This window comes from Pelophylax lessonae (assembly GCF_965119305.1).
Source record: "Pelophylax lessonae genome assembly, chromosome: 3".
Taxonomy (NCBI): domain Eukaryota; kingdom Metazoa; phylum Chordata; class Amphibia; order Anura; family Ranidae; genus Pelophylax; species Pelophylax lessonae.
In genome coordinates this window covers 579011602-579034081 of record NC_138770.1, presented here as the reverse complement: position 1 = coordinate 579034081, position 22480 = coordinate 579011602, and the positions used below count along the sequence as shown (strand labels likewise).

At 45.4% G+C, this 22480-nt stretch overlaps 1 protein-coding gene across 2 annotated transcripts in view; it reads right to left on the bottom strand.

Annotated features, from left to right (window-relative positions):
* Window positions 1-22480, bottom strand: part of UGP2 (UDP-glucose pyrophosphorylase 2) — a 241091-nt gene that overhangs the window by 8613 nt on the left and 209998 nt on the right. For both annotated transcript variants that reach the window (XM_082250159.1, XM_082250158.1), the window contains exons 7-9: window positions 7802-7999; window positions 7431-7673; window positions 4713-4817 (exon numbers count right to left, since the gene is read on the bottom strand). In XM_082250159.1, the coding sequence (XP_082106285.1) occupies window positions 4713-4817; window positions 7431-7673; window positions 7802-7999 (546 nt within the window). The remainder of the gene's footprint in view (window positions 1-4712; window positions 4818-7430; window positions 7674-7801; window positions 8000-22480) is intronic.

Below are 22480 nucleotides of genomic sequence, written 5' to 3'. Positions count from 1 at the left end.
AAGGCACGAAAGGAACCCTGATTTGGTTTAAAGGAGGGGCCCCGCTTACCGTGGACAAACTTACCCCTAGGATTCTGGGGCAACAGAGTGCTCTTGCCCCCAGTGATACCTTTAACCAATTCGTCCAGGGATTCTCCAAAAAGACGAGACCCCGCATAAGGGATGTCAGAAGTTCCTTGAAGTCTGGTCCTTGAAGTCTGGTCAGCCGACCAGCTTTTCAACCAAATCAAGCGGCGATTAATTACTGCGACACTAGATAGGCGCGCAGCTAATGGGGCGTCATTCAAGGCCGCATCGCACAAATACCAGTGTTGGGGGTAACTAGTTACAAAGTAACTGATTACAGTAACTACATCACTTTTTTGGTAACGAAGTAATGTAACTAGTTACAATACTTCTATTGGTAACTACACTACTTTACTAGGCTATAGGAAGTAACTACACTACTTTACTAGGCTATAGGAACGCGCTTTCCTGCGTTACCCAAGCCGTGCGATACAATCGTTATTTCGAAGAATAGAGAGGGATGAAGTTTATGACTTTTTGTTGCACTTTATGTTTTATTCTGTTTTTTCAGGTTTTGTTCTCATGTTTCCCAAAGCCTGTATTTATACATTAAACTCTATGCAGAAAGAGTGTCATGTACTGTATCTTCTTCTACACGGTCAATTAAGAAAGAGGAAAGTAAAGTAATAAGTACTGAAGTTACTTTTCAAATGCAGTAACTAGTAAAGTAATCTCGTTACAATTTACAGAAGTAACTAGTTACATTTTTTGAGTAACTACCCCAACACTGACAAATACATGACCCCTTGATAAATCTGTTCCACCATCTCCAAGGTAGTAGGGGGGCAGAATCAGCCACGAGGGTGCGTCTGAGCACCTTGGTCCAATCGGCCACGGCTTGAGCCACCATGACAGAGGCGAAAATAGGTTTTAGCAAAGAACCCGCCACCATGTAGGAATGTCTGGCAAGAGATTTCAGCCTCCTATTCGTAGGATCCCTAAACACCGGAGAATCCTCGGTGGGTACCAGAGTGGCCTTGTTCAATATGGCCACAGTGTGATCCACTTTAGGAGCCACAGACCATTGCGAATCCGTAGGAGACGCAAAGGGATAGAGAAGTTGAAACTTCTTTGGCACCACAAAAGTGCGCTTCAAGTTGCGCCATTGTTCATTCACAGTTTCGTGGAACTCAGCGGGGCAAGAAATACCTGCGCCGCCTAATGGGATCTATGGGTACCAAAAGAGGCTCATCCTCTAAATGTAGTGTTTCCTTTACAGCATTGGTCAGCGCATCCATGGCTGCGCGGTCCTCGGCCATCCCAGGGGGTGAATCATCCACCCCCGCCTTCCCTTCAGACTGGGAAGAGTGAGACCCTTCAAGGGGCATGCTATCTATGGCAACCATGTCAGATTCAGAATCAGAAGATAGAGAAAGCCTAGGCCTTTTTCTAGTATCCCATCCAGTCATCAAAAGATCCACTTTGGACGCTAAAGTCGCCAGTGCGGCAGTCAGAGCAGAAGATACAGAGGAACCTGAATCATCCACCAAAGCTGGGGGAAATTTGCTGTCCTGGGACTCCATAGGAAAAAACTTTTTTTTTTCCAGGTACTGGCCCTTTAAAACGCACCGCGATCCCCCGCAGTACACCGCTATGAAGGACTGTGCAAACAGACCCCCAAGTAGGAAATAGCTGACAGCCAGACAGACCCCATAAGTGTTACCTACACGCCTGCTGATCTCCTCTGTACAGAAAGAGGAAATGATGTCACCGCAATAGGCTGAACAAGGATTTTAGACCAAGGAAAAATGGTTGCCCATAGAAAGTAATGGGAGGCTTCGGGAAAATGGCCGCCGACATGTGCTCAGAAAAAAACACATTGCCCCACACAAGATGGCGCCAAAACACACTACATTACTTGCTGTATAAGCACCCACAGTGAAGCCAGCATGCTGCCCACACCTAAAATGGCGGACGGGCAGTTTTTTAACCCCGCAGTGGCCGCCGCACGTGTCTGCACCCCCAAACACATCCTAAGTGTCACACAGGGGAGGGCCCCCACAAACACCCCCACATAGCGTACTAGCTGTAATCGAAGTCCCACAGGGACCGGGATAAGGGAGCCCAAGAAAACGCACAGACATCAGGGGATACTACAGACACACAGGACTGCCAGCCCCAGACAGAGGCCCCACACAGAATTTACTTACCGTACCCAATGGCGTGGGGTGCCTCACATCGACGGGAAACCTCCCACCCCAGATGGCGGGGGTGCTGTCAGCCAAAAACGCAGGACGCCAGTAACGCACGGAACCGTGGGTGGGACGTCCAGGCGAGGTGGCCACCTCGCAGGCTTGCATCCCTGAGGACAGGGATGGGTCGTTTGCGAGGCCAGAGCGAACGCATAGCCTGCTAAACGCTCGATGGCAGGCTGGGATTCCATAAGGCCCTCTGTCCTGGGATACCAGGACGACCAGTGTGACTCCCAGCTCCGCTATGCCGTCATCATCTTGAAGAAGTGACTAACTAAATGCTGAGAAATAAACAGCTAGTAGTGCAAAGAAAAACACATTTGCAGAAAATAACAGCATCAAAATTTTGAAGAAGTCTGAGACTGTAGCCCCAGCACAGGGAGAGCCTATCTCACTCCTAACTAGGCAGAAGACAAACTGAGTTGGGATGGCTGATAGCAGGGGGGTATTGGACCAGTGAGACAGCCCCCATAGGTGTGTCTATGCAAATTACTTTGTTTTTAACAAGTCTTATGCCTAGCTTGCTCCTATGGATAAGAGGTCAATACCCATTGGTGAAGACTGTACAGGGAGTGCAGAATTATTAGGCAAATGAGTATTTTGACCACATCATCCTCTTTATGCATGTTGTCTTACTCCAAGCTGTATAGGCTCGAAAGCCTACTACCAATTAAGCATATTAGGTGATGTGCATCTCTGTAATGAGAAGGGGTGTGGTCTAATGACATCAACACCCTATATCAGGTGTGCAAAATTATTAGGCAACTTCCTTTCCTTGGGCAAAATGGGTCAAAAGAAGGACTTGACAGGCTCAGAAAAGTCAAAAATATTGAGATATCTTGCAGAGGGATGCAGCACTCTTAAAATTGCAAAGCTTCTGAAGCGTGATCATCGAACAATCAAGCATTTCATTCAAAATAGTCAACAGGGTCGCAAGAAGCGTGTGGAAAAACCAAAGCGCAAAATAACAGCCCATGAACTGAGAAAAGTCAAGCGTGCAGCTGCCAAGATGCCACTTGCCACCAGTTTGGCCATATTTCAGAGCTGCAACATCACTGGAGTGCCCAAAAGCACAAGGTGTGCAATACTCAGAGACATGGCCAAGGTAAGAAAGGCTGAAAGACGACCACCACTGAACCAGACACACAAGCTGAAACGTCAAGACTGGGCCAAGAAATATCTCAAGACTGATTTTTCAAAGGTTTTATGGACTGATGAAATGAGAGTGAGTCTTGATGGGCCAGATGGATGGGCCAGTGGCTGGATTGGTAAAGGGCAGAGAGCTCCAGTCCGACTCAGACGCCAGCAAGGTGGAGGTGGAGTACTAGTTTGGGCTAGTATCATCAAAGATGAGCTTGTGGGGCCTTTTCGGGTTGAGGATGGAGTCAAGCTCAACTCCCAGTCCTACTGTCAGTTTCTGGAAGACACCTTCTTCAAGCAGTGGTACAGGAAGAAGTCTGCATCCTTCAAGAAAAACATGATTTTCATGCAGGACAATGCTCCATCACACGCGTCCAAGTACTCCACAGCGTGGCTGGCAAGAAAGGGTATAAAAGAAGAAAAGCTAATGACATGGCCTCCTTGTTCACCTGATCTGAACCCCATTGAGAACCTGTGGTCCATCATCAAATGTGAGATTTACAAGGAGGGAAAACAGTACACCTCTCTGAACAGTGTCTGGGAGGCTGTGGTTGCTGCTGCACGCAATGTTGATGGTGAACAGATCAAAACACTGACAGAATCCATGGATGGCAGGCTTTTGAGTGTCCTTGCAAAGAAAGGTGGCTATATCGGTCACTGATTGGTTTTTGTTTTGTTTTTGAATGTCAGAAATTTATATTTGTGAATGTTGAGATGTTATATTGGTTTCACTGGTAAAAAAAATAATTGAAATGGGTATACTGTATATTTGATTTTTGTTAAGTTGCGTAATAATTATGCACAGTAATAGTCACCTGCACACACAGATATCCCCCTAAAATAGCTAAAACTAAAAACAAACTAAAAACTACTTCCAAAAATAGTCAGCTTTGATATTAATGAGTTTTTTTGGGTTCATTGAGAACATGGTTGTTGTTCAATAATAAAATTAATCCTCAAAAATACTCATTTGCCTAATAATTCTGCACTCCCTGTATGAAAAATGATTTCTTCATATTCCCCTAAATAACATGTTTGCTGGGGTGAGATAACCCAAGCACAACTTCAGCAAACAGACAGGGGTAATGCAGGCCCATTAGTACAATTGTTAAACAATCATTTCTTGTTTGCTCTTCACATTCTTATTCTGCCGCCATTGTTCAGAGGGGACTGTTCCGATCTCTCATGAATTATGTGCTGTACATGCTGGTGAGGCATTAATCGCACCTGACAGAGTAATAAAAGGGGAGTGCACTGACAAGGCTGGCCAAGTTCAGCACAATATCAGTGGCTGACTCAGCATACTGTACACACCTTCAGTGATACATTCTTCCCAAAGGTCACATCTCCTGACACGGTGAGATGATCCAGCTCGAGCATGTCCGGTATGCTTTCAAACCGCTTCAAGTAGTCTGTCACCTAGTGGGTAAATAAAAAAAAAAAAAAGTCAAACTGTGCAAATGTCAAGAACCAAATACAATACCATTATCAGTGTAATATTAGCAGCAGCAACACCGGTTTAAAATACAACCCTGATTCCAAAAGGCTGTGACGCTGTGTAAAATCTACATACATACAGAACACGATGATTTGCAAATCTCATTCCATATTGTTTTCACAATAGAAAACATCTCAAATGTTTAAAGCGTAACTCCACTTTTGTTGAGAAAAAAAAATTCCCCTCTGGGTGATCTCTGTACATTGCGGGATTTTAACTAACTTTGTTGCAGATTCCTACTTTTTGTTATTCTGAAGAAATCATTGTTTATTCCTCTGTGCTGAGTGGGTCTAATGGGAGTGGTTTCATAATTATCTGTCAGCTGTGGCAGCTGCAGGGCTCTAATGAGGAAAATTGCTGGCTCTGCATCCCTTTAGACGTGTTCTTGTTGGGAGTATCTCACCAAAAATGTCATTTTTGTTGCAGGGGATGCCAGAAATCTGACTTGTATCTTAAGCAGACTTCTGGGAAAATTGGTGAGCCAATCACACAAGCAGGAAATGATATTTCTGGGGTGTGGTCAGTACACATTTTGTGTACAGAACAGCTCCAGGTAGCCATATTGCATTGCATTTTCAAAAAATTACAACAGCTGCAGTTTGAAAAGGAAAGGTAATTTTTAATAACATTCAATTACAATATGATTTGGGTCGCAATTGTATACGCTATATTGTTTTTTCTTTATTTTCTGATTTTTTTCCCCATGAAAATGGAGTTACACTTTAAACTGCAAAAATTTACCATTGTAAGGAAAAAAATAAGATAATTTTGAAATTGATGACAGCAACACCTCTCCAAAAATTTGGGACAGGGCCATGTTTATCGTAGAGTAGCATCCCCATTTCTTTTATCAACGCTCTGCGAACATCTGGGAACTAAGAAGACCAGTTGCTGGAGTTTTGAGGAACGTTGTCCCATTTTTGCCAGATTCAAGATTCCAACTGCTTAAAAGTCCTGGGTCTTTTTTGGTGATATTTTTTTGTTTCAAGATGCACCAAATATTTTCAGTTGGTAAAAGGTCTGAGCTGCAGGCAGCCCAGTTAAACACCCAGACTCTTCTACTACAAAGTCATTCTGTTAAAGATGCAGTATGTGGTTTAGCATTGTCTTGTTGAAATATGCAAGTCCTTCCCTGAAAAGACATTGTCTAGATGGGGGGAGCATATGCTGATCTAAAACCTGGATATATCTTTTAGCATTAATGGTGCCTTTCCAGATGTACAAGCTTCCCATTCCATATGCACTAAAACACACCCATACCATCAGAGATGCAGGCTTTTTTTAACTGAGAGATAATAAGCCAGAAGGTCCCTCTCCTCTTTAGTTCTGAGGAAAAAGTGGAACTTCTTATCTGTCTCCCCCTCCCCCCCCTCCAGTGCCACATTTGGCACCTTTCAGGGGGGAGCAGGTACCCGTTTTTGACGAGGTACATCAGAGGTTTGGCCCCCTAGTCCTCCCTCTGTTTCCTGGCCAATTACCGAGCGCAGCGCGCTTCGCACATGCGCAGTAGGGACCCGGCCGTGAAGCCGCAAAGCAATGGCGGCGGCAGCACCCGACAGCCGATGGAAACATTGGCTGTGGTGCCAAGATTCTGTACTCCAGGACAAGTGACCTAATATTAAAAGTCAGCAGCTACTGTATGTGTAGCTGCTGACTTTTAATTTTTTTTTGGGGGGGGGGGGGGCGGAACTCCGCTTTAAATGTGCTTTGGACGATGGTGACGATGGTGACGTTTCCCATTATTCCTCAGCCCATGCAGTGATGTCACAGATGATCACATAATCATGCCTGTAGTGCCGTCTGAGGGCCCAAAGATCACGATTATCCAAAGATTCTCTAATCTTTTGAGATTATGTACTGGACACAAAAATATATTTAAAGTCCTTGCAATTTTATGTTGAGGAACAATTATCTGATATTGTTCAGCAAACTTTATATGCATCTTTTCACAGATTGATGAACCTCTGCCCATCTTTATTTCTAAGATGCTCTGACTCTATAAGATGCTCTTTTAATACCCAATCATGATACTGACCTGTTGCCAATTAACCTAATTTGTTGCAAAATATTCTTCCACCTCGTCCTTGTTAGTACCACTTTGCCAACTTTTTTTTGCTCTGTCCCAAGTTTGAGATTGTTGCTAGCATTATTACCTTTTTTTTTTCCTCTGAATAATATACAAATAAAGTGCAGTTGTATACGCAGCCAAGATCCTGAAACTGTTTAGTGCACCATCTGAATTTACAAACCTAACAGAAATGAAAACATTAATTTCCATCACTTTATCAGACTTTCCTTTTCCTGGTTCAGGCCTTTGTAACTAATTTCCATCACTTTATCAGAGTTTCCTTTTCCTGGTTCAGGCCTTTGTAGCTATGGCAAGGTGAGGGGTGCTAAGGCTTATGAGCTAGGATTCAGGTTTGTACATAAGTAGACGGCTGTTCAGAGGCAACGATACTATAAAAACACGTTAAACATAATGTGTAGACATATACAGACCCACTGCCACGTTAATGCCTCGCTCTAGTCCTCACCTTGGTGAATGAGCTGCCCAGTTTAACCAGAGGCACTGTGGGAAACTCCCTCTTCTCACTCATGGTCAGTGAACCAGCATTCAGGCTGTATAGGTTGGACATGACAAGTAGCAGATCAGATGTGGTTTTCACTGGCAAGAAACGGCTTCGAGGGACATTGATGCCCAACGAATTTTCAAAACTTTTGACAGCAGCACCCACAGCGGTCTCTAGCTGGATAACATTCAATCCACCATCTAAAGTCTGTGGAGACAAGGGTAAGAGGTAAGAATTGGCACTGATTTCATCATTATTTCCTGTCTACGTTGCATGTCAGACAGGATATTATTTTTCTGATCATTTCCTTCCACAAGCAAACCTGGGACATTTACCTTGGGATTAACTATAATTTCCATTTCAATGGAGTTTGCTTCTTGCAATCGCTTGATAGCTGGCAAGGAGATCCACAGATTATTTGTGTTGAAGATCTTGAATTTAGACACAGATTTAAACTCATCCACATGGGCTTTGGGCACCTGTGCGATTTCCATCAACCGCAGCTTTCCTTCATATTGAGTGAGCGTGCCACCCTGGAATTGGGCAATAGAAACACATTATAAACCATAAATTAACAAGTCAAAACACCAATGTTAAGTTCTTCCGTACATATTTCTATACACTATACTACCAGGGAATAAAGGGAAGTAGTAGTACCCAAACCAATGTCACAGTCTCTTGTACATAAAAACTTCCTAATATACTATATAGCTGAGAAGAAAAAGAGGTGGTACTCAAACCAACCTGCTGGTCTACTGTACTTGCATATATCTATATACACAGTGGTGGGATTCAAAAAAATGGATTTTTGTAAGAACTTACCGTAAAATCCTTTTCTCTTAAGCTCATTGACAGACGTAGTCTTCTTGATTCTCAAGAGCTGGGTTATGTTGTCTCCGCAGGAGTAGGACTAGGCAGAATGACAAAACGTTCTGGCTCCACCCTAGGGGGCAGTCCCTGAGGGTATATCCTCCCTCTCTCTGCTACAGGGAATCAGTTCTGTTTAAAGCAGTACAGAGAAATTAACCCAACCCAACTCAATGATAGAGGGGCGGGTACTAAGTCTGTCAATGAGCTTAAGAGAAAAGGATTTTACGGTAAGTTCTTACAAAAATCCATTTTTCTCTATCGCTCATTGACAGACGTAGTCTTCTTGATTCTCAAGAGCTGGGACATCCAGAAGCAGTGCCACAAATGAGGGGTGGGATTGACAAAATCAAATCCAATCTAGTAGGCTCAACCGGTGCCAAACTAGAAGTTTTAAAGGCTCATTATAAACAAAGAATGAGACTAAAGAAAAATTTTCCAACGGAAAAAACCCTCGAGGTAGACCACTGGTCTCCTCAAATTGCGGCCTGCAAAACCTTGCGGCCAAATGAGGCATCAGACGATGCCATTACATCAACTTTATAATGTTTAGAGAAGGTATGCACCGACGACCAGGTAGCCGCCTTGCACACCTGGACCACTGACGCCTGATGGCGAAAGGCCCATGACGCACTAAGTGCCCGAGTGGAGTGCGCCTTAACAGGGAACGGGGGCTCCCGACCCTTAATAGAATAAGCCTGCACTACCGTCTGTCTGATCCATCTGGAAATGGTCGCGGCAGATGCAGGCAACCCCTTTTTGGGTCCATCTGGGATCACAAAAAGTGAATCCGTCTTGCGAAACGAGTCTGTCGTTTTCAAGTATACCCTGATCGCCCGGACCACATCCAAGGAGTGCAAAGCAAATTCCCGAGGATGACTGGGCTTAGGACACAGGGAAGGTAATACAATTTCTTCATTCAGATGAAATTCTGAAACTACTTTTGGTAGGAAGGATGGATTCGGACGAAGAACCACCTTATCTCTATGAACCACCAGATATGGTGAACGACAAGATAATGCGGCCAGTTCTGACACCCTGCGTGCAGAAGTAATAGCCACCAAGAAGGCCACCTTCTGGGACAACGTGGGTAGAGGAATCTCCCTAATATCTTCAAAGGGAGGTTTCTGAAGAACCGACACACTAAATTAAGATCCCAGGGGGGTAACGGCGCGTGCACTGGCGGAGCCAGATGTCGCACCCCCTGGATGAAATTCCGCACCAAGGAATGAGTAGCCAAAGGCTTCTGAAAGAAGATGGCTAATGCTGAGAACTGACCCTTGATAGTACTCAAGGCCAGTTTCTGCTCAACCCCTTGTTGCAGAAAAGCCAATATTCGACTAATCGAATAAGACCGAGGACGGAACCCCAAAGGTTCACACCATGCAATGTAGGACTTCCATGTGCGATGATAAATCTTTCTGGAAGTCGCTTTCCTTGCTTCAACTAGAGTAGGAATAACTGAAGCTGACAAACCTTTGTCCTTCAGCACCTGGGTCTCAATAGCCAGGCCGTTAAAGCCAGCGATCGTAAAGCAGGATGGAAGATCGGTCCCTGAGACAGTAGATCCTCTCTGAGAGGAAGTCTCCACGGGACGTCCGCCACCAGTCTGACCATGTCGGCGTACCAAGCTCGACGAGGCCAGTCCGGAGCTACCAGGATTACTGGGATTCCTTCCTCCTCTACCCTGCGAAGAAGTCTTGGCAGTAACGCGAGAGGAGGGAAGGCATATATTAGCTGGTATTGCCCCCACGGGGCGATCAGTGCGTCTGCGGTTTCTGCTAGAGGATCGCGGGAGCGAGCCACGAATCTCTGAACTTTCCTGTTGAATCGTGATGCCAACAGATCCACATCCGGTGTGCCCCACCGTAGGCACAACTGGTGGAAAACGTCTGGATGGAGGGACCATTCCCCCTGATCCAGGGTCTGACGGCTGAGATAATCTGCCTGCCAATTCTCCACCCCCGGAATGAACACCGCAGAGATTGCTGGAACAAATCGTTCTGCCCAGCGAAGAATGCAAGCCACTTCTTTGGCCGCTCGGACACTCTTGGTGCCCCCCTGATGATTGACATAAGCCACGGCCGTGGCATTGTCCGACTGGATCCGAACCGGGCTGCCCTGGAGCTGCTCGGTCCAGTGAATCAGACAAAGTCTGATCGCTCTCAGTTCCAATACATTTATCGGTAATCTGGATTCTTCCGGGGACCAAAGTCCCTGGACAGATAACTGACCAAGAATTCCTCCCCATCCGGATAGACTGGCATCCGTGGTCACTATCGTCCAATATATTGGCAGAAATGACTTTCCCTGGCTGAGCATTGGAGACCGAAGCCACCAAACCAGAGACTCTCTGGTCTGTTTGCTCAATCGTATCTGATTGTCCAGGGATTCCGGATTCCGATTCCATCTGAGGAGAATCTCTTGCTGAAGAGTTCGGGTATGGGACTGGGCAAATGGGACTGCTTCGAATGAAGCCACCATCAACCCCAGAACCCTCATGCAAGTCCGAAGGGAAGACCAGCTGTTGGACAGTAACAACTGGACTGCTGATTGAATCTTTCGAAGTTTCCCTACCGGAAGAAACACTCTTGTCCTGACTGTGTCTAGAATTAGACCCAGATATTCGAGCCTCTGGGTGGGAACCAGAAAAGACTTTTGCTGGTTCACCAGCCACCCGAATTCCTGTCAAGAAATCATAGTAATTTCTATGTTTTGTAGCAAGGTCTGAGGAGACTCTGCATGAAGCAGAAGATCGTCTAGGTAACCTAGAATCGATATACCTCTTTGGCGCAGAAGTGCCAACATTGGGGCCAACACTTTTGTGAAGACCCGCGGAGCCGTGGCGAGACCGAAAGGTAACGCCACAAACTGATAGTGGTTCTCCTCTACGGAAAAGCGTAGAAAACGCTGATGTCCTGCGAAAATGGGAATGTGAAGATAGGCGTCCTTGATGTCTATGGACGCTAGGACATCCCCTGGATGCAGGAAGGCTGCTACCGTGCGAATGGACTCCATTCTGAATCTTCTTATGTTGACGAAAGAATTGAGTGCTCTTAAGTCCAGAATTGGACGCACTTTGCCCTCTTTCCTGGGTATTGTAAACAGGTTTGAATAAAACCCTTGAAACCGTTCTGTCCAAGGAACGTGGACTACCACTCCTTGTTGTAGTAGATCTGTGACTGCTCTCCGCAGATCTTCTAGACGATCCGGAGATAGTCGGATATTGGAAGGGAAGAATCGCGCCGGTGGGAGAGATCGAAACTCGATCTTGTACCCTGACTTTATGACTTCGCAAACCCATTTGTCCGGGATTCTGGAAAGCCATGGATCCGGGAACCGGCGAAGACGTCCCCCCACCCCAGTTATGGGTGGGGGCGCACCTTCAGGCTTTGGATGGTTTATCTTCAGGTCTGGAGGGGGCGGGCTTTTGCTTGCCCGACCAACGACCCCTGACGCCTCCTGTAGGAACCTTGGAGGACTTAGTTTTTTCACCCGCTGGACGAAAAAACCTCTTGTGAGCAGAAAAAGAAGGCCCTCGTCTTTGACGAGTTCCTCTACCTTTAAAATTTTGCGGTAAAAAGGTGCTTTTTCCACCGGTGAGATCCTTAATGATCTCATCTAAGTTGGCTCCAAATAGACGTTCTCCTGAAAAGGGGATATTAGCCAATGCTTTTTTGGAACCTTGGTCGGCTATCCAACCTTTTAGCCACAGTGTACGCCTGAGAACCACTGCTGAGACTGATGCTCGCGCCATTAATGGAGTGGCGTCTAACGCCGCATCACATACAAACTGTAACCCCTGTATCATTTGTTCCAACAAATCTGATACCGCCTGAGGGACTTCTTCTAAGTCCCGGCGTAACCACTTGGTCCATTCAGTTACAGCCTGCGAAACCAGACCGATAGCAATTATTGGCCTGAAAGCTGATCCAATCAAGGAAAACATGATGCGAGACATAGCTTCTATCTTGCGATCCACTGGATCTTTAAAAGACGGAGCGTCTTCTAAAGGAATAACCATGGCTTTATTCAATCTAGAAATTGGTGAATCCACCACAGGTGGTTCTGTCCATTTCTTAATAAGGGTTTCCTCAAACGGATAACGCCTGTCAATGCGTTTGGAAATATTAAAAGTGCGTTTTGGCAGACGCCATTCTTCATCGATTGGATTGCCAAAACATTTGGGCAATGGAAAAACCTTTGCCACTTTGATGCGCTTTTTAGTCCCAAAAGGGATCTCAGTTTCAGCTATTTCTGATGGAATACCCTGTAACCTTAAAGTCTCTTGAACAGATACAATGAGTGCGTTTACCAACGCTTCCTCTCGGGCTATGGCAGATGCCGAAACATCCTCCTCACTGTCTGAAGAGACAGGACCCGAGACACCAATACCAGATGAAGTACCTGCAACTGCAGAAATAGGCTCAGAGTCTGAATCCGAGGTTTCAGATAATAAGGGGTTAGGCGGGGGTCGCTTTCTTGCGCCCTGTCCCTGACAAGCCACTTCCACCCGGGACACAAAAGTTTCCATAATGGCTGACAAAGATTCAATTGTCAATGGGGTGCTGGAGGATCCCGCAGACCCCTCGAGGGGATCCGGAGGAGATACATGAGTGGCAGGGTCCATGTTAATACAGGACACTTTTGCCAGCAATAAACAAAAAAACTTTTTTTTTTTTTTTTTTTTGTGTGTCTCCCCCTAGCGCAATAGCGCCCCTCAGAGTACCTGCTTCTCGATCCCAGAGAGAGAGAGAGGGACCCCCAAGGCTCACCAACCGATGCAGTGCAGTTTCCACAAACTGCAGCCAGCGTCTGTCTTACACAGACTGGAAGGAGCTGTTTGCTTTTTCCCGGGCAGAAGGCGTGGCTCCGCCCCCTGTGTACGCCTTCCGGCGTTCCCAGCCCTCCACGAGGAAGCTGGGCTCACAAAACATGGCCGCCCCCATAGAAGAGACATAAGACTCCAAAAACATGGCGGCCGGCGTGACCTGAGGACATACATGCATTCGGTCTACGGCAAAATGGCGGCGGACCGCCGATATCGTCTTCCCAGCACATCCACCTGCACTCTGCTGAGAGGTGACATATGGATCTACAGAGATACACTGCACATAAGGTAGGATTATACCTCCTATGTTTGCTGTAATGTTACAGTCTGCTGGGTAGAGTGTTAGCTCTTGAACCAAGTCCACTTCCCACAAACACATGCTGTATTACAAGGGGGACTTGTAAGTGTCAGATATATACTGACCATATATGGAGGGGCCCATAATATATACTGCCTCATAAATGAGAAAAAAAGGGAACGTTTTACTCACCATACCGAACCGACAGGCACCCTCTCTTCATAATACCCTCTCCACCGAGGTGGGGGTTTGTGGACGCCTCGACTCTCTGGTCCTGGCGTCCAAACGAGCTTTTAACTCGCAAAGTCAGTCCCTTTACTGGGACTCCGTCGCGGCCGACTCAGCGCACTGGTCTGCACGCGCTTTTAGGCAGAAACCGGGGTGACCACTGGATCTCACATCCAGCCCGTCGCCCGGCCCCGCATACTTACTTGAATATGTCGCGGCCGACCAAGCGCAATGCCTGGTCTGCACGCGCTCGTAGGCCGGCTGGGGTGACCACAAGTGTCGCCCAGTCCGGCATTTTTGCTTGAAGATCTCACAGGAAAAAAACACTGGAGAAAACTACCTAAAAAATGTCTTTTTCTTAAAGAAAAAAAGTCTTGCCAGGACCAAAAGATCCCAGCAAGGAACTTAGGTCCTTACTCCTGACTAGACAGAAAAAAACTGATTCCCTGTAGCAGAGAGAGGGAGGATATACCCTCAGGGACTGCCCCCTAGGGTGGAGCCAGAACGTTTTGTCATTCTGCCTAGTCCTACTCCTGCGGAGACAACATAACCCAGCTCTTGAGAATCAAGAAGACTACGTCTGTCAATGAGCGATAGAGAAATTTTAGTAACCAGTTCCGACTTTCAATGCACGGTGACCAGCGTGCCCCCTTTCAATGTAGAATGACCAGCGTGCCCCCTTTCAATGTAGAATGACCAGCGTGCCCCCTTTCAATGCACAGTGACCAGCGTGCCCCCTTTCAATGCACAGTGACCAGCGTGCCCCCTTTCAATGCACAGTGACCAGCGTTCCCCCTTTCAATGCACAGTGACCAGCGTGCCCCCTGTCAATGCACAGTGACCAGCGTGCCCCCTGTCAATGCACAGTGACCAGCGTGCCCACTTCAATGCAGTGACCAGCGTGCCCCCTTTCAATGCACAGTGACCAGCGTGCCCCCTTTCAATGCACAGTGACCAGCGTGCCCCCTTTCAATGCACAGTGACCAGCGTGCCCCCTTTCAATGCACAGTGACCAGCGTGCCCCCTTTCAATGCACAGTGACCAGCCTGCCCCCTTTCAATGCACAGTGACCAGCGTGCCCCCTTTCAATGCACAGTGACCAGCGTGCCCCCTTTCAATGCACAGTGACCCCCCGAGAACAGTGCACTTACCTGTAGCGGCGGCTTCTCTTCAGTCCCCGCATCTCTTCGAGTCCTCAGTCCTCCCGCCTCCTCCTCGGCCAATGGCATGGGGTTTGCCTTTCGGCCAATCAGGAAGTGGGTCCCGCTTCCTGATTGGCCAGGAGGAGGATCCGTGTGACAATAGCGAATTTTCATTCGCTATTGTCACACAATGGGTGGGCTCGGGGCGCACTGCTCTGCGCCCCGGGTCCACCCTTTTCTGGAGCCAAATTGTAATAGTCTGGGACTGGGAGGCGGCGGCGCGGCGGCCTGGAGAAGAAAGGGGGTGACGTCACTGGTTGCTAGACGCTAAGCGGCTCTAGCCTAGCAACCAGTGCAGTGTGTGGGCTCTGGCCGCCTCCCCGTAGAGAGAGAGCGCAGCCGCCACGGCCACAGGCAGGGACAGAGGCAGAGAGAGCCAGAGCGGATGATACAGATGGTCACAGTAAGGCGGTTCGGCGAACTTCCAAATATTTAGTAACCGGTTCTGTGGAACCGGTACGAATCGGCTGAATCCCACCACTGTATACACACCCTATAAAACTGCAGAGGGGAGAAGGGAAATTGGTACTCTCAAACAAAATGGCCACTGCCCCCACCCATTACTGGCCTCCATAGCAAAGAACACATGGAAGGGCTCCACACATGAAACAAACAAAGGTAAAATTCCCAGTTCAATCTGCTAGCCAGTCTGCTTACCAACCAAATTAAACTGTCTAACAGTTTGCGTCAAAACAGGGGTTTAGTTAACACACATTTGCAAACGCATGTGAAAGCTGCAGGGCCACTCCACGGCTCCCTGTATTACCTGCAGTCCTACTCTAATGAATTTAAAAGAGCCTTCACAGTGGAAGCACATGCAAGCGAATGGATAGATATGGGGCAGGTGAGCCTGGAGGTGGCCCATCCCTCCTCTGAAAGGTAATTGGGGGCATAATGGAAGCCCAGCTGGGAGGGATGGGCCACCTCCAGGCTCACCTGCCCCATATCTATCCATTCGCTTGCATGTGCTTCCACTGTGAAGGCTCTTTTAAATTCATTAGAGTAGGACTGCAGGTAATACAGGGAGCCGTGGAGTGGCCCTGCAGCTTTCACATGCGTTTGCAAATGTGTGTTAACTAAACCCCTGTTTTGACGCAAACGGTTAGACAGTTTAATTTGGTTGGTAAGCAGACTGGCTAGCAGATTGAACTGGGAATTTTACCTTTGTTTGTTTCAAATTGGTACTCTCACCAATATCCTGGTCTACTGTACAAGCATCTATATACTGTACTATATACATTAAAATGATTGGCGTGAAAGAAATGTGCCACAGCAGGTAGTCCCAATCTAGCTGTCATGGTACAGGCTTTAAAAATGTAAGAATCTAGTTGCTGTGGGCATCAAATTCTATTCTGCTTTTATCACATAATAGAATAAATTACGGCCCTCTAATGAATCAAGCGAATAAAAAGATATGGGGGTACCATCATCCTTACAATAGTAAATGTAAAAAACCAGAGGCAACCCCCACTTTGCCCCCCAGAAAAAGGGAACAATGGACTAACTCTGTGCTCAAATACTCCTCTTGGGAAAGCAACTTAGTGACTGCCTCTCCCCCTCATTCATTTTATCAATATACTGTACATGCTACTTAAGATGTTATAGTGTCATTATGTTTTCTTAACAGATGGTACTTTAAACATTTCCTCCTGAAGAAGTGATTGTTGCTGTGAAATATTTAGAGGATTTATTTGTACATTGAGGACTGTTTATATCTCGTGTGCTCAGCATTACCAGCAGTAATTTTCAGTAATTATTTATAGTAATTTATTTGTATAAATAAAAAATTCAAAATTTCATTATGTCATTGTAAATATTCGGGTACTGAGATAGTCCATTCTCCTCTTTTTTTGGGGGGCAAAGTGGGGGTTGCCCCTAATTTTTTTTTTTTTTAGCTCATATCACTCCTGTATGGCTTAGAAAAAGAATTGCTCACCTTGACTTTCATAAAACAAAGTTAACATTTTTTATGTAGTCAGAAATTTGTTAACAAGAGCATCATTCATATTGAATTGCTTGCTTTTGGTACGCCCCACATTAAACAAACAAATATGGTATCCATGTTTGTGCCAAAAAAACCTTTCTGTAGGTAACCTATGGTACCCAGAAATATTACATGTATTGGCTGAACCTACCAATCCAGGTATATAGGTAATTCAGAGTGCACAAGTTGAACTATAAACAGAACCTACAATGAACACCCACAAGCCTGTGACCGGGATCTGCCACCCACTGTCTCTTTAGATATACAAGGAAATAACACAGACTGGCTGTTATTAATCTGGATTCCCGACTCTCATGGCAGGGGTTTGGATGGTCGCCTCCCCAGCCACAGATTCTATTTTATCAGTTAAACTCTAATATCTCTATCCATGGAGGTCTAATGAGGGGTCTACTGAGGAGAGCAGGACAAGATCGGTTTGAGGTTGGGATAAAATAACACTCAAACTCTGGCTTCTAAGTGCCGGTTCACACTAATCCGACTTGTCAGGTGACTTGGTCGCCTGACAAGTAGCTTCCAATGCTGTGCAATGGAACCGTTCTAATAAGAGCAACTCAAGTCGCTCCAACTTAGAAAAAAGGTTCCTGCACTATTTTTTGGCAAAGTCGGAGCGACCTGTATTGACTTCTATTTATTTATTTCAGGTACTTCTATAGTGCTGTCAATTTACATCATTGCAAGCCGCACTGAAGTCGCGCTGCATGGGCGACTTCATTAGTCGCCCGAAGTCGGGGCGACTTTGAGTCGGATTAGTGTGAACCGACTCTTAGTGTTAGGTTAATGGACTGATAATTTATATGAAGAAACCAATTTAAAAACATTCATTTTATTGAATGGAGGATGTGTATTAAAATCTACGGTTTTCCATCAATCAGCAAAGCACTATTAATGTGCTAAACTGGATAGGCTGCATATGTATTAGGCAAACATGACTGTCCCCATTCACTAGAACACCTACAAACTCTACACAAAACACAATATTTAAGCAAGAACAGATATTTATAAGATATGTTATTTTGTCTAATTACATTCCTGCATATATCTAAACTTTAAAAAAAAGACTATAGTTTGCTTTTAATAATTTTTAAACACATCAGCCTCCTGCAATATGGAGATTGGGAAGCACACATGTTGATAAGACCTACAATAATCTTTGACCACCAGTAAATCATCTGACAAAAGAATGCAGCAGATAACTAGACATTGGAGAATGCTGGGAAATAGGGCTCTCGGGAGGACTATTGTTTTACTCTGGCAGATGTGACAGATAGCTTCAGAATTAACATTTCCCAGTGAAATGCTAATATGACTCTCATCACAATTCTGCTCACATTTCCATATATTTACTAAGCTGGCTTTGTTATGCTGGTTATACACTGTAATCATTGCAATGTGACAGATTCTAGCAACAGGCTGAAAAAGGAAGACATCTACTAGAACATGAGACATGTTCTTATGTTATGATGGCTGGACTGTGCAAAGGTTACAGAGAACCTGTCAGGAAAGGTTTATTTGTAAAAATTAGAATCTCCCCTCTTAAAGCAAAACCTGTTTTAGTCTCCTACAATCCTACAAGGCAAAGTACCAGGTTTGCTCTAAGGGGGGGGGGGGGCATTCCCAGCAGCACATACTCCCTGTTCCATCACTGGGTTCATCTACACCATGTGTCTAACACAAGGCTCCTGGACTGAATCCAGACCACCAGGCCATTTCATTTGGCCCTCGCACCTCTCCTGCAACTGTGGCATCCCCGTTGTCTCCACCACCACCTTGTCTTAGCAGTTGGCAGCAGAGAGGAGGACAAAACTCCTCTTCCAGATCCTGCACTTCTCCGTGCAGCCTCAGAAAGGCTGCCACTCCCGTCTCAGTAGTCGGTAGCAGAGAGGACGACAGAACTCCTTCCAAACGATCCTGCACCTCTCTGTGCAGCTGCAGCATACCCTCTTCTCCACCTCCCCTGGTATCGGCATTCAGCAGACTCCAGCCCTCCTCTGGTCCTCCTCCAGACCCTGCATTTTCTGCTTCCCAGCTCCACCCCAGGTTCTTCCTGGCAGCAGCACAAGGTAAGGGGGATGCACTGTGATGTAAGGAAGGGTGGGGGACTCTTAAAATCTGATGGTGGGGGGCTCTTGATATCTGATGTAAGGAGGGATGGGGGCTCTAGACATCTAGCCTTACAGATACAACTGGCCCTTTGAGGGCAGCCAAAATGCTGATATGGCCCATGATAAAACTGAGTTTGTCACCCCTGAATTCTAGACGGAATATGGAAAGGGAGCCTAGTGTAGGCTAAGAATCACATTTGGTTGTGATTAACCCTCCCTGGCGGTATGATTCTTTTGGATTTTAGGTGCTGAAAGCGGTACCATTATTTTGCATGTAATTCTTGTGAATGAGCAGCCCAAACCAACTGTACACATTTATTATATATATATATATATATATATATATATATATATACAGTTGGTTTGGGCTGCTCATTCACAAGAATTACACACATATATATGTGTGTGTGTGTGTGTGTGTGTGTGTGTGTGTGTGTGTGTGTGTGTGTGTGTGTGAATATTATATATATATATTTATTTACATAAAAAGTACAGTAAAACTGCAGGAAAGGGCACTGGGGGGCAATGTAATGTGATTTTTCTTTATTTTGAACGGTATCAGTGTGTTTGGGTGTTTTTACATTTGAATTTGCCGCCGGTTCCACCCCCCGGCGGACGTCACGTTGCAGGAGACGGAAGTCGGGGCTCGCAGACGATCGGGAGGAAGCTCCGCCGCCGCATACCGCCCGCATTCTTCGCTGGATCCCGGAGAAAAGGTAAGTAAAACCTCTACCAGGATCCAGCGATCTTCCTAGCGCTACCCCGAGTGTGGCTCGGGGTTACCGCTTTTGGCTCTAAAATCTAACCCCGAGTCACGCTCAGGAATACCGCTAGGAAGGTTAAAGCACCAATGATGATCTCCCTGCCCAAAATGATAGTGGTGGGCTAAACACTAGGATAATTAAATGAGAGGAGGGTGGGGGTGAGTCATATGCTCCACTATACCTGAAGTATTGGTGTTTTTTTTTGCCCCTCGTGGCTTTTTAGTAGTGCAAAATAACCTTTTTGCCTGGGCCTGTGTGTTATTCACTTGTGTTCTCTCCCTGACAGAACAGTTCTATCCACCCAGTGTCAATCTGTAAAGCCCCAATTCAAATCATCTGCTCACACTCAGCACTGAAAATGGACAAAGATTTCATGTACTCCTGGCAGTACGTTTGCAATATGATAGTTTTATAGTGTCTATTGTCAGCATTGGGTTCAGATAAAAGATAAGACAGCTTTACACTCTGGTCCTCACCCTGACAGGCAAATAATAAAGAATCAAGTAATTCCTGGGAAGTACGATTATATCAGCAGTGAAGATTAATAAGGTTACAGACACCTTGCTTTAAAAGAGAACAAGCCACCAGTGGGGCAATAAGTCCATAAAATGGGATCGGTGGTTGAAGAAATCTTCCAAAATTAAAGAAAAGGCCTCCTGTTAAACCCTTTGCACCATGCAGAAAAAAATCCTTCAAGTCAAGAATAAAATATGCAACTTCCATCATGATTGCCCATCTAAAAATGGGAGGCTCTCAAGATTTTACTATTGTCTTCAGGACATATACAGCATATATCAAAAGATAACTGTATATTTTCATTTTATGGTTCTTTCCCTTGTTTACTCAATATGCAAGCTTGCATTCAAGGCTCATCTCTGTATAAAATGCCATTGCTTCTTGGACTGTGGAAGAAAAAAATGGAAGAAAGATCTTTTAGCTCATCATCCTGTAGCTCCTTCCTAAAATGTGATTTTCCTCATAAGCTCAGAAATATAGAAACGTATATGTGTGACATCACCGCTCTGTATTATCAAGCTGATGTAGACCTGGCCTAGCTAAAGTCTGAAAATGTGGCCCAATTTAGAAGATAGTAAAAGATCAAATAAGCCTAAATTTGTGCATAAACTATATAGAGCTGTAGCATAAAACATTAACCAATGTATTTACTTTTCTCTGTACTGCACTTTTTTTTTTTCAAGGTTCTGCTGTATGTCTTTAAAATATTCTTCCATGACACAACAGCAAGACAGTTCCGAGTTCCATTACTGAAAAAAAATAATGTGATGCTCAAGATTGGGGTATGTCATTAGTGGATACTTTCGATGACATCGTGCTTTTGCTGGGTGTCGAGTCCATCCCTATACCATTAAGGAGGGTTGGGCTCCCTCCAGGCACACCTACTCTTAAAGTATAAGTTCACCTTTTAACAAAAAAAAAAAAAAATAATAAATGCATTTTTTTCACAGGTAAAAAAAATGTGCATTTACAATTTTTTTGTTTTGAGAGCCTGTAACGCATTGCGTGTAAGTCTCCCTACTTCAAATAATGATCTACATAATTACATCATATAAAATTGTGCAATAAATCTGCTGCTAGCCAGCGGTATACATAAATTAATCTCCAATTAATGTATGTAAAGTCCATAAAACTGTAAACAATATCAGTGTAAAGTGCATATATTTATAACAAGTGCTCCGTGCAAATTGCAAATCAGTCCCTTTCCTCAGACTGTAAACAATCTCCTCCTTCCTGTTCTCAGCCCTATTGCAGATACACCTCGCGGTCTTATCCTGGTTGACCCTTTCATGCCCGATACGCTATAATCGAGCCGGCATGTATGTATTGGGCATGAAAGGGTCAACCAGGATAAGAGTGTATCCACAATAGGGCTGAGAACAGGAAGGAGGAGATTGTTTAGTCAGTCTGAGGGAAGGGTATAATAGGAGACAGAATGGTGCGTGCCGCACAGCTTCCGAGGACGTCAACGTAATGACGAAACATGTAAAGCTGACGGACACGCCCACCACGGACATCTGAATCGGATAGACACGCTACGTTCATCCGCCTACTGGTTGCCAGAGAGAGAGTATGCTGAGAGCAAACACAGCAGCCACACGGTACTAGTGCATAGAGCGGTTAGCGGGGGGGGGGGGGTGTCTTGAAGCAGATTATGTATTTTTACTGGCATTTTTAATAAATAAAGATATTTTAAGAACGTATTACGCTATGTGGAGCTCCTTGGTGTTTTTTGCCTGGGCTGTGTAGGAAACACTGGCGGAGGTTCAAGGAATGGCATAGGGAGTGAACCCACAGGCTTGGGAGTCGTCCTGTATGCAGCTCCTTGGTGTTTTTGCCTAAGCTGTGTAGGAGACACTGGCGGAGGTGCAAGGAACGGCATAGGGAGTGAACCCATGGGCTTGGGAGTCGTCCTGTATGCAGATGCATATCAATTGAAATAAAGCTCGAGTTTAACTTTATCTGGTAAGCCCCCATCTACCCACAAGGTGTATTGGGTGATAAGAGGTTTCCACCATTGGGTGACAAGAGGCTCCCACCACTTTAAAGAGGTTCCCACCATTACTATCCCTTTGCATGCCTAGGAATGTAAATGGACTAATGTAAGGCAAAGTTAAAGGACTGATTTGCAATTTGCACAGAGCACTTGTTATAAATATATGCACTTAATACTGATATTGTTTACAGTTTTATTCACTTTA